Raw genomic sequence first — 13,674 nt, forward strand, 5'->3', positions numbered from 1 at the left:
GCAACCAGAGTCCTCATGATCAACATATTATCTGAAATATTGAGGTATACAAATAAGATAAATCATTCAGAAGCAGTCATTTTCCTTATCGACCATACTACTTCCACAGTTCAAAAGCAGAAATCCTGTTAGCAGAGATTTCTGCTTAGAAATGGATGACATAGATAGGTCTGGAATTTTAGATGCTTATGTAACTTCCTAAGCACCTAAAAAAGAAACAATCTCTTATACCCCAAGTTTTAATCAGGGATCAGTATTTACATTTGAATCAACACCTCTAAATACTTCATTAAAATCAGGATACTGGCCATCACAACACCATTAATATCAGTTAGTTAAACATCTTTTCAGTTGCTAAATGAAAATACACTTTCCAACACAAGGAATTTTAATCATTCTTCCATTATTATTGATGAGGTCAGTGTCACATTATTTGTCTTTACTATGCTCTTGTTCACAACAGCAAGATAATTAGATTGCTCTTTTTAGCACAAAGTGCTTTTCAAGTGTCTAATTTTATAAATGCTGATGGTCATATTAGTATACATAAAATAAAGTGACAAAATGTTTAATCAGGGTTCAAATCACCATAATAGTTATTATTGATATCAAGCCTGCAATGGTCAGAGAGCTACAGCACTGAAATTGCAAGATAAGAACATACTAATCAGGTAATATCTATGAAACTGAATTAATCTGAGGTCTACCAGCCACTTCTGTGATAAGATTAAAATACAAACCCACTTTGTTCACAGGAGGGAAAGACAAGGCAAGCCACGGATTGGGTCTTACCCTCTCCTTCATCACCACTGAATGGACAACTACAGATTGTTCTGGTTTGCAATACAGGTAAGGACTGGTTCTCTTAAAAGACTAGATCTTTCAAAATTTAAAACTTGATAAAGGACTGATCTGCCCTTCATTGTGTCTACTCAGATGTTTTCAACTTGCAGTAATCCACCTTGGTTTCAGAGTAAAGGTCTCAAGCATCCTCCCAGTTCCATCCTATTTTTTAAAAAACAAACCAAACTAAAATCATTAAGGCTGTTGTATATCTGTGTCAACTTGATTTACATATACCAAATGAAACAATCACTTTGAGGATCTTCAAGTGGAATGATTGGTCTTGTCAATATTCCAGGAAAAGTCATGGCATCCATTGGAATAATTAGTCTCCGACATCGCCATCTCTGTCACCTATGAGCCACAGAAAATGAAAACCTATAGCTAATAAGGCAGTTCCAAGCAGATCTCCCAGTGCAGTAAGGTAAGGGATAGAAAAACTGTCAGGATCTTTTCCTTTTTTCCAGAAGTGGTGCACCATCCAGTCAGCAATCCATAACAGAGTAAACACCTACAGAACATCAAACAAACAAAATCTGTATTATTATCACTGAAGTTATATTGCAAATAAGTCAACAGCCAACATTATTGTCTCCTTAGTACTTAGCACTATTGTATACAACTGTTTTTGAAAAATATTTTCCAAAAATAGTTTTTTTAAACACTCCCCACAACTAGAAACAGGGACACTTGACCAGCTTCTCTCAGTAAATCTCATGCACAGGTAGAAAGAACATATTGAATCATTGACAGCACTCTTCATCAGTCTACACTTGAAGACTTCTGAAAATGGCAAGAAAAAGCAAATATCCCAATGAAACATGCAACTGCACTTCTCACACAAGACATCCTTCTGTACAGTGAGAATGTAAGTGGGGCTTTGAGATCATTCAGAACTGACTGATGTTGCCCCAGCTGAAAACACTCAGCACAGGCATAACTCTTGTTTCCACAGGTCTAGAACTGAGCTGAAATCAGATGTGATATAATGAATAACAGGTCAGGTTAAGATCAGTTTAATTTGGATTGTATGAACTGCAAAAAAATGGGCTAGAAGCTACTTTTATGCATGAAATACCAGCTTCAGCCCTTCTGTAATAAGGCACACCTGCAACACATATTGTGAAACTGTCACTCCAGGCTGAATTTGTCCCAAAGTAAAGATTTCATTCCCAACTGGGAATGTCTGAACATTCAAGAGGTTTGATCTTAATACCAAAGGTATGCATAATCATTAATCCAGTTTTAGAAAAGAGTTCTTTTAATGTTTCACAGCTGCATGATAAGAGACTCTGGTTCAGTAGAATCATGTGGTGTGGCACAGCCCGAGATGAAGAGAGAAAGGACCTCTAACTGAGCATCCATTTCTTCTTGTCTCTTCTACAGAGATGCTTAAGATGAAATAAACACTGCATTTTATGTCTTTTTAGTTAATCAGATCTTTAGGAAGAGTAAACTTGAGACAGTTATTACCACAACTCATTCTTTAAAAAATCTACTATGTACATTTAAAAGAAATGTAGTATCAAAGTAGTAAAAGGTACAAATTTTATATTTTCTTTAGTAAATGATCAATTACTAGTATCAAAAGCATCTTTATAAATAAATGCACACATTTACTGCAATACTGATAAGATGGGTGCAAGCCACTTCTCCACAATACAAAATATAGTAAAATGAATGGCATATAAAAATTGTTGGAAAAGTGTATTAAAAAGTTTGTCAAAAAATCTTTGCAAAAGTATATGTTAAAATACAAGTCTGAATTTCTAATTTTTTAAAAAAAAAGAAAGGGAGGAGTATTTGCTTAATGAAAAATGCATGGCTTATTTATATAAACATATCTTCTGAAAAGGGAACTCTGTAGTCTAAGCTAATTATGCAAGTCCTAGGTGTGCTGACTGGAATCCAAACAAATATATTTAAAACAGATGTTTTCTTTGGAAGACTATCAGATTCTTAGAGTCAGCTCCTTCTTCTAATAGAGACAAAAAGAGGCCTGTTTATAAAGATACTGTACATTAACATCTCCTGCAGCATGTACACAGAAGACCCTGTAGCACCCCACATCAACAATGGTTATGCATCTCTGTTAGAAGATGAGAGCATTTGTTCCAAGACTAATTTATAATGCATTTATATGACACAACTAATTAGACACAGCATACACAGTTTAATTTAGATGACAGTATGCACTTTTGGCTGTTAAAAATTGTGACATTAAAACCTTTAATTTGTCTATATATTTTCCACCCTAAAATAACTGACTTAGACTATTGTGAAAAATGGGTAGTTTGGAAATTAAGTGCTGTGAACTTCTCATATTAACTTACAGATGCATAACATACAACACAAATTACAACAAACCTAGCTTCTCTAAGCAATAGGAAAAAAGTTGTAGCATATTACATTAACTGATGCTTATGAAAGTATATGGTGGCAGTTGGGACATACCACTTACAGAATGAGACTGCAGTTCACTAACGTGTACTTTGCTGAAAGAATAATGCTATCATCATGCATTTGCAGAGCTAGAAACTCACTAATATTTAAGAATTATATGTATCAGTCTTTGGAAATGGTTACTTATTTGGCCACAGTAGTTGGAGTTGTAAGATCAGTGTGATTTAAATCTATAATGAGATTTTACTTCTTATCAATGTTAAAAAGGGGCAATCAAATTCATCAATCAACACTTATTTTGGGAAAAAAAAAAACAAGTAAAAGCCCTACTATGAGTTTGCCAATTTTTGAAAGTAAGACAGTCCTTGAATTTAAAGTGATAACAGAAGTCACTCACAAAGACCTGCCAGAGGTAAAAAGAGAAAAATAATACAAAAGACATTACAAGACTTGTTACTTTAAGTGGCACAACACTTCACATTTTCTGGGATTTATCAGTGACCTTATACTTATTTCAGTGAAATCACGCAGATGGCATAGCAATGCAAATACTGTGCACTACTACTCTGCACTCATGCTAGGAAGAAGAAAGCCTTCCTACTTTGAATTGAAAACCACCTGGTTTTGAGGGAAAAAATAAAGGGATTAACATCACAGAAAAGCCTAATAAGACAGTGCAAAAAAATTATCTGTTTAGCACAAAATGCTGTAGAAAAGTGATAAGAAAAGCTTGTAAATATATTCAGAAGCGTTCAGGATGTGAGGTAGTATTTTTAAAAATTTTAATATACAGAGGAAGAGAACAATGAAGTGTTTTTCGCAAAAAAGAGACAAGTAGTAGTAAAATTATGAAACAGAACCCTAAGAGTTCTTCCAGACTGAAGAATTATATAACTCTGAAGTTTAAGAAAGGTAAAAAGTAACAAAATATCTATGTACATAAAAAGATCTATTTAAGAAAAGGGAGACACTCTTTAGCCACTGATCAAGAAAAAGCCCAGAGCAAGGACTGCAAAAATACAGGCAACATTCCGGATTTTTTGATATTTTAAAAGGAAGGTCATGCTAAGTTATTACTCTTCTGAAAAAAAATACAATCAAAATGAGGAAAATGCAACTACAGACCTTATCAGTTTTACACTAACAAAATATACAATAAGTATCCTAATAATGACCGATATTTTCTATTTATAAATGTGTATTTGTGAAAAGACGTATCAGTCACATTGTCAAAAAAGGCCCTCAGAAGACAGAAGCAGCAGGACACAGTGATAAGAATGAGAGGGAGAGAGCGAGCAAGGGAGGGAAAGAGCAAGAGTGAAGTCCTTATCAAATCCTAATGATGACAAATCTGAAAATAAGGAATATAAGTGCACATACCATTTTGTACAACAAAGAACAGAAATAGACAGTAATTCTCAATATTGAACTTTCTGATTAAAATTATGAATATCAGATTAAAATGGAAATCAAATATGAATACTTAAATAAGAGTGAGCCTCACTATTTAAAGCTCAAATATTATGATTGCATGACTAGAAGTGGGAACATTATACACTACAAAGCAGTTTTTTTTCCTTTGCTACTGGGCACAAAATTTACTTTAATTTTTGGCAGGTCTTTAGATACTATTATGGTTTTGAACCCTGGCTAGCAGCAAAACACCACACAATAACAAGTTTAGCTAAAGAAAAGTTATTTTTGGTCTTTTGCATTTAGTAAGGACCCCTGAGAGCTATATGCATTTTCTCATGTAATTACTTTCTCATTATTTCTGAAATGGTAAAAGAATGAAACTCTATTATTTAAAATAAAAACACATGATTCCCTCCATACATTTCTAATACTGTCTAAACTTCCTACAGCCTAATTGATATGTTTCAGGATGCTATGCCATTTTTACTGTTTCTTTCATCCGAGATTACCATGTTTCATCAGTGAATACACGTCAAATTTACAGTGATAAAAAGTATAACATTCAAATGCCTAATATTTGTAAAATGGTCTTGAATCTTTTATGTTTCTATTAGCTTATACATTAGTTGCTGTGATTAGTGAATTCCAACACCAGACTGGAAAGAGAAAGTTTAGGTTATACATTTGCATATGTTTTTTCACACAGGCATTATCAAAATTCTACTATAAGTTTAGCATGTAGAAGCAAGACCTTTTAGCAGTTTATTTAGCATGTCTTAGACAGAATATCCTACATATTGCTAGTCCTGCTGATTCACCTCAAATCGTTTCCATGTGAAGGTGCATGACAAAATAGTTTCATTCTCTTACTTTAGACAGGAAACACAGATGCAAATAAACTGTGACAACCTTTTTTTTTTTTTTTTCCAGTGTATTTTAATTCTGCCTTACTCTGAAACCTGTATTAGGTCAAAATTTACCTATATTGTAACCATGACAAGGTCTGCTAATTACTGCATAAGAACTATTTTAAATTCATGAAATTCAAAGGTAAGTTCATTTTTTTTAAATTATGAGTGAAAAAACCCAATTAAGTATCTCTAGAAACTACTGTGTCCTGACTCTGACATAATTCTCATCAGATTTATGGCTTTAGTCTTCTTGTGGTTTTGACCCTTCATGAAGTTAATTTTTAAATTACACATTACATTTCTCAGATTTTAAATGGCTTTTGATGTCTTCATGTGAAACTAAGTAGTAACTGTAAGGCACTCGTAATAGATCTACACTGAACTTAATTGCTAAATTTCCATTCTCTACAGCCAAGATTCTGTAGTCAGTGAACTCTCAGAGTAGGGTCTATATGTATTTTTCTAAAAGAAATTTTTCGACACTTTCTTCTCAGGTAGCATATCTGGTGTTAATCACGTCCAGGAGAAACAAGACCTTATTTCCTCCAAATACACAGAGATTTCCTTCAATGTCTGGTTGCAAAGAAACCACAGAACAGCAAGTTCTTGCTGTTGTTTGTGTTGTAGCTAAGTGGTATTAGCTACACTATGGTATCCAAGTACCCAGACAGAATAACATAAATTTATGTAAGACAAATAACTTAATCTAAGTAAAAAAGAGGATATCCCCTTCAGTTATTTCTAAATCAATGTGATTATAATGATGTAATTTTATGGGAAGGAACTTTTTTTTTATTCCACAGTTCAAATTCCTCAGACTGTCTTCCTGATTTCTTTGTAGCTTTGCCAGACACCCTAGTTCGACCGTGATAGTCCTAATTTCTGGCTGTTTGTCAGCTGTCTGAATGAGGAGTGCAGCCCAAACCATTAAGTGTTCAGGTATGCTCAGCCTGCACTAGCTGTAGCACAACTCAGGGTGTCATGCTACATACATAAGCACTTTGAGCTCAGCCTTCCAGAGGCAAAAACAAGATATCGCTGTGAATGACTCAGTAGGAGCGAGGCTTCTTACCACAGCAGCAACATGCCTGGGAAGTGAAAGAGTAGGTGATAGCCACCCAAAGAATCTGGCAAGTCTGCTTCTCACGCTGCAGTGAGAAAACACTGAACATGCAGAACTGTCCAGGTTTGGTCCTTGATTTCCGTCTTTCCTTGAATCACGTGCCCTCTTTAGCAGTTATGTGCTCTACAACTCTGAAGTAACTTTCCCTATTAGAAAAAGCTGTATTTAAAATGCATCAATGTTTTCTCTATAAACACAACCTTCCTTATTTCTCTGTAATGTACAGTATACCCCAGGAGTTATTTTTCCACATTGAACTGGCCCATACCATCATTAGAATCCTCACACTAGTGAGAAATCCAAGATGTTTTTGATGTGAGTAGGAAGTCATTATGACACTGCCGAATTCTTGGCTTTCTATTGCCCCAAACAGCCTTGAAGCACTGCAAAAGTTACTTCACATCAGTAGACATCTGACCTTCACTGGATAAGAAGGACTGCATTTTGGAATTACTTATTTGCTTGGTAATAGCTCTGGGAATCTCCTATTGTTTGTTTATTCCCCGAATCTTTAGCATAACTGTGTGCTCAGATTTGGTTAGGAGGTGTGAAAATTCCTTAGAGGGCATTTTGCTGGCTCAGTGAGAATGTGCGGAACAGAGGCTGCCTTTGAATGCTCAGAGCCATGTGCCAGGACTGATGGCTTGGCAATTCCAATGCTGCTCTCATTCTACTGCAGGTTGACAAGACCGAGGATTAAACTTTGCTCAGTGCATAGCCTCATACAGCTAAGAAATATTTGTGCCTTTGTGAGGTATAAGAGGACTGATTTTCAATTAATATATTCTTTGCCGGTCAAAGGCCAGTTGTAACTGCATGTAGCATACTGGTATGTGCTTGAGGGTGACTTGTTTTTGTAAAACTTTCAAGAAAAGAGTAACCCTCTTAAATAGAGGCCACTCACTAAATCCAAAATATATTTAAAAGCAATATACTGGTTCTCATTAATGCACATTGCCTTGCCCAGATACTGTACATTGCATTACATTAAGTACCCCACATACTTAACAAGGTATACCTTCCTCACAATATTTTTGTGTGTGTTTTCCTCTGGTGCTGCCATTCATAAACACAGAACAGGCTCTTCACTACAGAGCTAATTCAGACCCTTTGAACTCAAGCCTAAAAGTTCTAGTTGAATGCAGATTAATATAAATATTTGTGCAGTTTTCCCCACCTTTATGAAAATATAATTGTGAAATCATAGCCCTGCTAAAGTTAAAGGGCATATAACCTTGGATTTCAATAGAACTAATGTATAAATTTAATTGAAAAACATTTCAAGAATATGTATTTATTTAAAGAACAAAAAAACCTGTGTTATTAAAGGTAGGAAAATTAAAATAAAAGAAAATAAAACACTTCCTGGGTTTTCTTAAGTCTCGAAACCCAGAACTGTTATGTTCGTAGAGAATCAGAGAAAATGCAGATCCTAATGCTGGCTACTCATATGATTTAAAATATCTTAATTTAGTGATTTTTAGAAACAACTACATATTCAGTGAAACTGTACTTTGTTTCACCACATAGTGTATTTTTGGTCAATAATAACTAAATCATGCTATAGCTAACGTATATAATGTCAGATTAATTACTTATTTCCCATACATATTTCAATTAAATTACATGCTGGGGAGAGAATATCTAAGAACAGGTAGCGAGAAGAGAGGAAAAAAGCCGGAAGGCATGGGTGGTGAAAAAACAAAAATCAAACAATGAAAGTATCAGAACTAGATGAAAATGAAATTAACTATCTGATTGGAACTTCAGTAATACTGTATAGAGCTTGCAATGGAAATAAATTCCGTTTTATCACTTTGGAAAGAAGAATACTGAACTTTACAGGTGATCTGAAAAAGTCTTGTTAATATCCCAAACAGAATTCATATATATGCTACAAATTTACTGTAGAGATAATATGGAATAGCATAAACTGACAGAGGAAGAGAGAAATAGAAAAGCAATAATTAAAGTTTTTGTGTTAACATCTCCTTGGTTTTTTTTCAGCTTACTATAACATTCCAATTCTACTTTTATCACTTCCCTAACCACTTCCTCTCCTTTTTAAACAAATACAGAGCTGGACAGTCAGAGATAATAAACAGATCTTGAAGCTAATTAACAATTTATTTCAGTCCACTGTAAAATATGTCATTAAATAATTCAACATTTTACTATAGTCACTTGAATTTTAAAGATAGAAAAACCACTTCGTTGCTGTTTTTTTTTTTCAATTTAGCATTAATTTTTTAACACAGTGGAGAAAATGTGAATAGGTGGTATATTGCCATAATCCTTATTCAGCTACCTTTTCTGCCCCCCAAGTCAATGTAAGTAAGGAACTGGAAAGGGCAAAACAGTGATATCAAACTTCTTCAGACAAAGGACTGACCATAATTAAACTCTTACCTTTAGGAATCACTATTTTCTATTAAATTATCATCTACCACCTCAAACATAGAAACATAAAAAGATACAGCCTGCGAGCAGGCTTGTAATTTTTGACATCCATTTTCACATGCCTTCCATGCAAAGTGAAAATAAATGTGAAGTCCAATATACTATAAAAAAAGGCCTAGAATGCAGATCTCTCACTGCTCAAAAGACTGACAGTGGATTTTTTTTGTTCATAATTGAAATTACAATAACTAGCTGTGAGGTATTTTTACAGCACAACTGGAAATGTTCTTATTAGGAGGACAAAAATATAAAAGAATTCTGGAAAAATGAGATCAGTAGATGTTGGCTTATGCCAAAAGACATGTCAGCTTGAAAACTGTTCCTTACTATATCCAGGTGCATCGAGGATGTCAGTGAAAAAAGGGAAGAGGAATGAGTACAAATATTTAAGTGTTTTCCTTGAGAGAGGAGAAACTTAAAACCACATAACTGCAGCAGGAAGTGCTTCAGACTGTCAGGTAAATATGTTCAAGATTTAAGGGTTAAAGCAAGAACCATTTCTCTGAAAATTTTTAATCTGCTCTTATTATGGTTATGCAAAATTACAATAATCACTACTAGAAAAATGCCAGAATGATTAAAATGGGGAAAAGAATCTATTAAATATTTTCAGAAGGTGTTAAAATACATGGGGTTCCAAGCTGTAAATCTGTCAAGACTCATGAGAAGTTATAATGTGCAATACTGTTACTCAGTTTCAAAGTAAATACATCTCAAACTGCCTGTTATGGCTAAAGTCAGAAGATAAAGAGGAAAAAAATAGTCTGTAAAAAGGAGTGGAGAAAAAAGAAAAAAAGCTGTATGTTTGCTTTATAGGTGAAAATCAAGAAAATCAGGTGTGGCCTTATGGACTGCAATGGAGATGCCTGACTGCAAAACTGAATACTCTAATCAGACCCTGAATTTATAAAAATCAACTTTATGTATGTGCTGATGCTGGGGCTTAAATACTGTGTGATCTAGAAGTCCTGTCCTAATGGCTTAATTTGGTTTTCAGCTGAACTTCTGCATTTCTCATATCTTACCCTATCCTCTGCTGCTGAAGAAAAAGTTTGTACCTGCAAACATATTATGATTGCAGTTCTGTGAGCAGTAGGACTGTATGGATTTCATATGAATTTATGAATACAGGTTGATTCCCATGTGAAATCTCTGAAGTCTAATAATGGCTGAAATCCCACTGCAGTCTTATCTTCAGCAGAGGCATTAACAGGGACTCCTTCCCCAGCATCTTTTTGTTAAGCTTATAAGAACTTAGTATTACTGAGAGCTGAGACTTGGAAAAACTTGACGGAAATGGCCCAAAGAATTCAAAAGTTATTGGAAAGGACAGACAGACATAACAGACAGAGGGAAGAAATAGCATTATTTCCTCAGGAAAACATATTATAAAACAAGTGATACGGTTGGAAACTAGGAATATTATGTAGGAGGAAAATGAAAAGTAATTTATAACTTTCAGTATGACATTCTCACTTGCAAAGGTTGGAACATTACCAGTTATAGTCTCCCAAAAAAGTATAGGATTCTCATATGAAATTAAAATAGTAACAGTTTTTGAAACCTATCTTTATTGAAACAGTAACATGATAATCACAGCAAGACAATTCAGAACTTTAAAAATTATAATTTTTATTAAGGATTGACTGATGATAATGTTTGTATTTTAAAACCAAATTGGTCAAATTTTAGAAGGAGTATGTATATTTTACTAAAGGATATTTCAACTGCATTTTTATTGTGTAACATGAACAGTCAATTTTTGTTATTAAGGTACAATGAAATATGATAATTAATCAGACAGATTTTAGATAAAAATTGTCTGTAGATTTAATAAAAACATTTCATTTTGTATTACTGATTTCTCTAAGTGAAATTATTTCACCTTAAGACATTGCCATTTCAAAAAGCATCTTTCAAGAACTGCCCTTGCTGGGTATGAACAGGACACTAGGTAATAATGTAAAAATTTTTGACAATTAATGCAATTACACTTTCTTGTATAGTGATCACTGTCAGACTAATTTCAACTTTCATAAATATTAAGAATGCATCAAGAGCAAGCCATAACATTCTCATCTACTGCATATTTGACTATGTTAACTAAAACAGTAATGTTTTACTAAACACTAAGATATTACTTTGAGAGTTTTCCTTGATATATTCATTATCCATAAATGCTACTTTTCCTTCTCTCCATCTCCCCTCTAGTTGATTAAAATGATGGGGGTTTTAGATGCAATGGTTCCAAGAAGCACGTGAAAGAGAAAGCGCCAAGATGCATGACTGGGAAATAATGCAGTCAAGTGTCTTCTGAAAATCACTCACAATACAGATACACCTGTGTAAGCTGAATACATGTGGAGATAATTAAGTTACTTCAAAACTGTGCTGAAGCCTGCATTAACCCATACCTTCTTGTACTATTCATGAGATTTCAGAAATCAGATAAAACATGATTTTCTTCAAGAACTTTATTCTAGACAAGCATTTTCAAGTTGTACTTGTTCTTACCTGTAGCAGAGCTGCAAACAAATATACTGCTATAAAGATAGGAGTTAAGGAAGTGTGTCCACTTTTCATTAAGTGGATAGTGTACAGGAAAATCAGGTGTCCAGGAATCACCAAAAGAAGCAGAACTTGGGCTGATTTGTTATTTACTCCTATAATAAAAAAATTCAAAATTCAGTTAAGCTCTTCAATTACTATATCAGATTTTTATTAATTTTAATTTAACGAGTAGTTTTGGAATTCCACAGCATTAACTATTGTGGAACAGCAAGCATTATTTTCTGCTGAAAGCCTCCTTGAGGATTTTCACAGGGCGAAAAAAAGCCACCTCTAGTGTCTGCCAGAAAAGTTAAGCAGTCCCTTACAGAAGAGGGTACAAACCGTTGGCTTTCATTCTGCACTCATGTAATACCATCTACTTTTTTGAAGCCGCAGTGACCTCCTAAAGCTTTCCTAGAAAGAGGATGTTTTGGACACCATATTCAAGACATCCTCAAAAGTACTTTATATTTCTAAAAAGTAATCCCACATTTACCATTTTCTCATCTGTTCCAATTCATTTCATAAATACGAAAGTGTAATACATGCTGTTGACACATCACATTTCACCACAGTTACTACATTATTAGGAAAAGGGGCAATACAGGGGATTAATAAGCTGTGAAGCAAGAATCTATAAAGAAAATGGCAAATGCGAAATGGAAAGCAGTGACTTGGCTTAGTAATAACATTAAAGTTTGGTACTATCAGGAGATTGGTTTGAAATTCTGGAGCTAAATGACAAAGGTTAGGAGCAGGTAAACAATCTAAGGAAAGATGAAGGTTGAAATCCTTCTGAGTGGGTATCAGTCCCCATCTTCGAGCCTTGCAGGGTTACACCTTTCTCTGTGTTCCCCTCCACACACTGCTTCCTGCAGGGAGTTCCTTTCGATTCTCACAGGCAAACAGCTGCAGGCAAAGGAAACTGTCAAGCCTCTGCTGCTTTTGAAGTACATACAACAAGTTCAGTTTGTTGCCATTTCTCACTGGTAGTACAGTCTGGCATACAGAGGATAAAAGAGGAGAAATGAAACAGTAGTTTTAACAATTAACTGACTAATACATACCTGTACCATAATAGGTTCTGCATGGATAATAGCAACCCTTGGCTTCTTCTGGCAGCTCTCCAGGAATGCTATGTAAATGGAGGTAGGTAGAAATTCTGCTAGCTTGAATAGCTACTAGATTACCACCAATGCCTGAAACAGAAAAGGGAACAAGCATTAACTTTTCAACTATTTTTTTCCTCTAGTAGGCAATAGTTTTGTAAATTTACCAACTTTCTCAATGTTTACCACAGTCCCCTTCATACAACAGTCAAAAAGAGAAACATCTTTAGAACATATGTTAGTTATAGATAGGCTAACACCAAGCACTAAAATAAGTCAAAAAACTTGGGCTGCAATTTGCTGTATCACTGGATATTTGGAATATTCAAATTGGAAATCTGGATATTTAGAGATCAGTTTTAATTCTTTATAAGTGCAAAAGGTCTGATCTGGTGCTTTCTCATAGGTGAAGCTCCTTTTTATTGCTCCCTCTCCTTTGGAAATCCCTCTTAGAAGAACAGAAGTACTACATAGTTATGTCACTACTATATTACATTCCTAGGTCAGTATTGCTGGCAAGTATAAATAATGCAAAGCAGATGCACTCCCTACCACAAGCATAAATGCAGATTTCACACACAGAATCATAGGGCTGAAGAAGACTTCAAGAGCTAATCTATCCATTCCTCTTTGCTACAGAGCATGATTAACTATAATCTTCTGCCATTCATAATTCATGTTGAAAGAACAAGACAAGTGTCTGAATAACTGATTTTTAAAAGAACGGTACTGATGGAGAGCCTACCTTCTCTGTGACAACTGTTGATATAGTTCCCTACTTTCCTTGGAAAAAAGATTTCTATGAAACAATTTCTATGAAACAAACCACGCTAGAATGCAAAGAGACATAGCTGGCATT

At 34.5% G+C, this 13,674-nt stretch overlaps 1 protein-coding gene across 2 annotated transcripts in view; it reads right to left on the reverse strand.

Annotated features, from left to right (window-relative positions):
* Positions 1–717: 717 nt before the first annotated feature.
* SLC41A2 (solute carrier family 41 (magnesium transporter), member 2) overlaps positions 718–13,674 on the reverse strand; it is a 44,574-nt gene continuing 31,617 nt past the window's right edge. For both annotated transcript variants that reach the window (XM_010076913.1, XM_010076912.1), the window contains exons 8-10: positions 12,774–12,905; positions 11,671–11,819; positions 718–1,354 (exon numbers count right to left, since the gene is read on the reverse strand). In XM_010076913.1, coding sequence (XP_010075215.1) covers positions 1,169–1,354; positions 11,671–11,819; positions 12,774–12,905 — 467 coding nt within the window. In that variant the 3' untranslated portion in view covers positions 718–1,168. The remainder of the gene's footprint in view (positions 1,355–11,670; positions 11,820–12,773; positions 12,906–13,674) is intronic.

Source organism: Pterocles gutturalis, unplaced genomic scaffold (genome assembly GCF_000699245.1).
Source record: "Pterocles gutturalis isolate BGI_N339 unplaced genomic scaffold, ASM69924v1 scaffold9388, whole genome shotgun sequence".
Lineage (NCBI taxonomy): Eukaryota > Metazoa > Chordata > Aves > Pterocliformes > Pteroclidae > Pterocles > Pterocles gutturalis.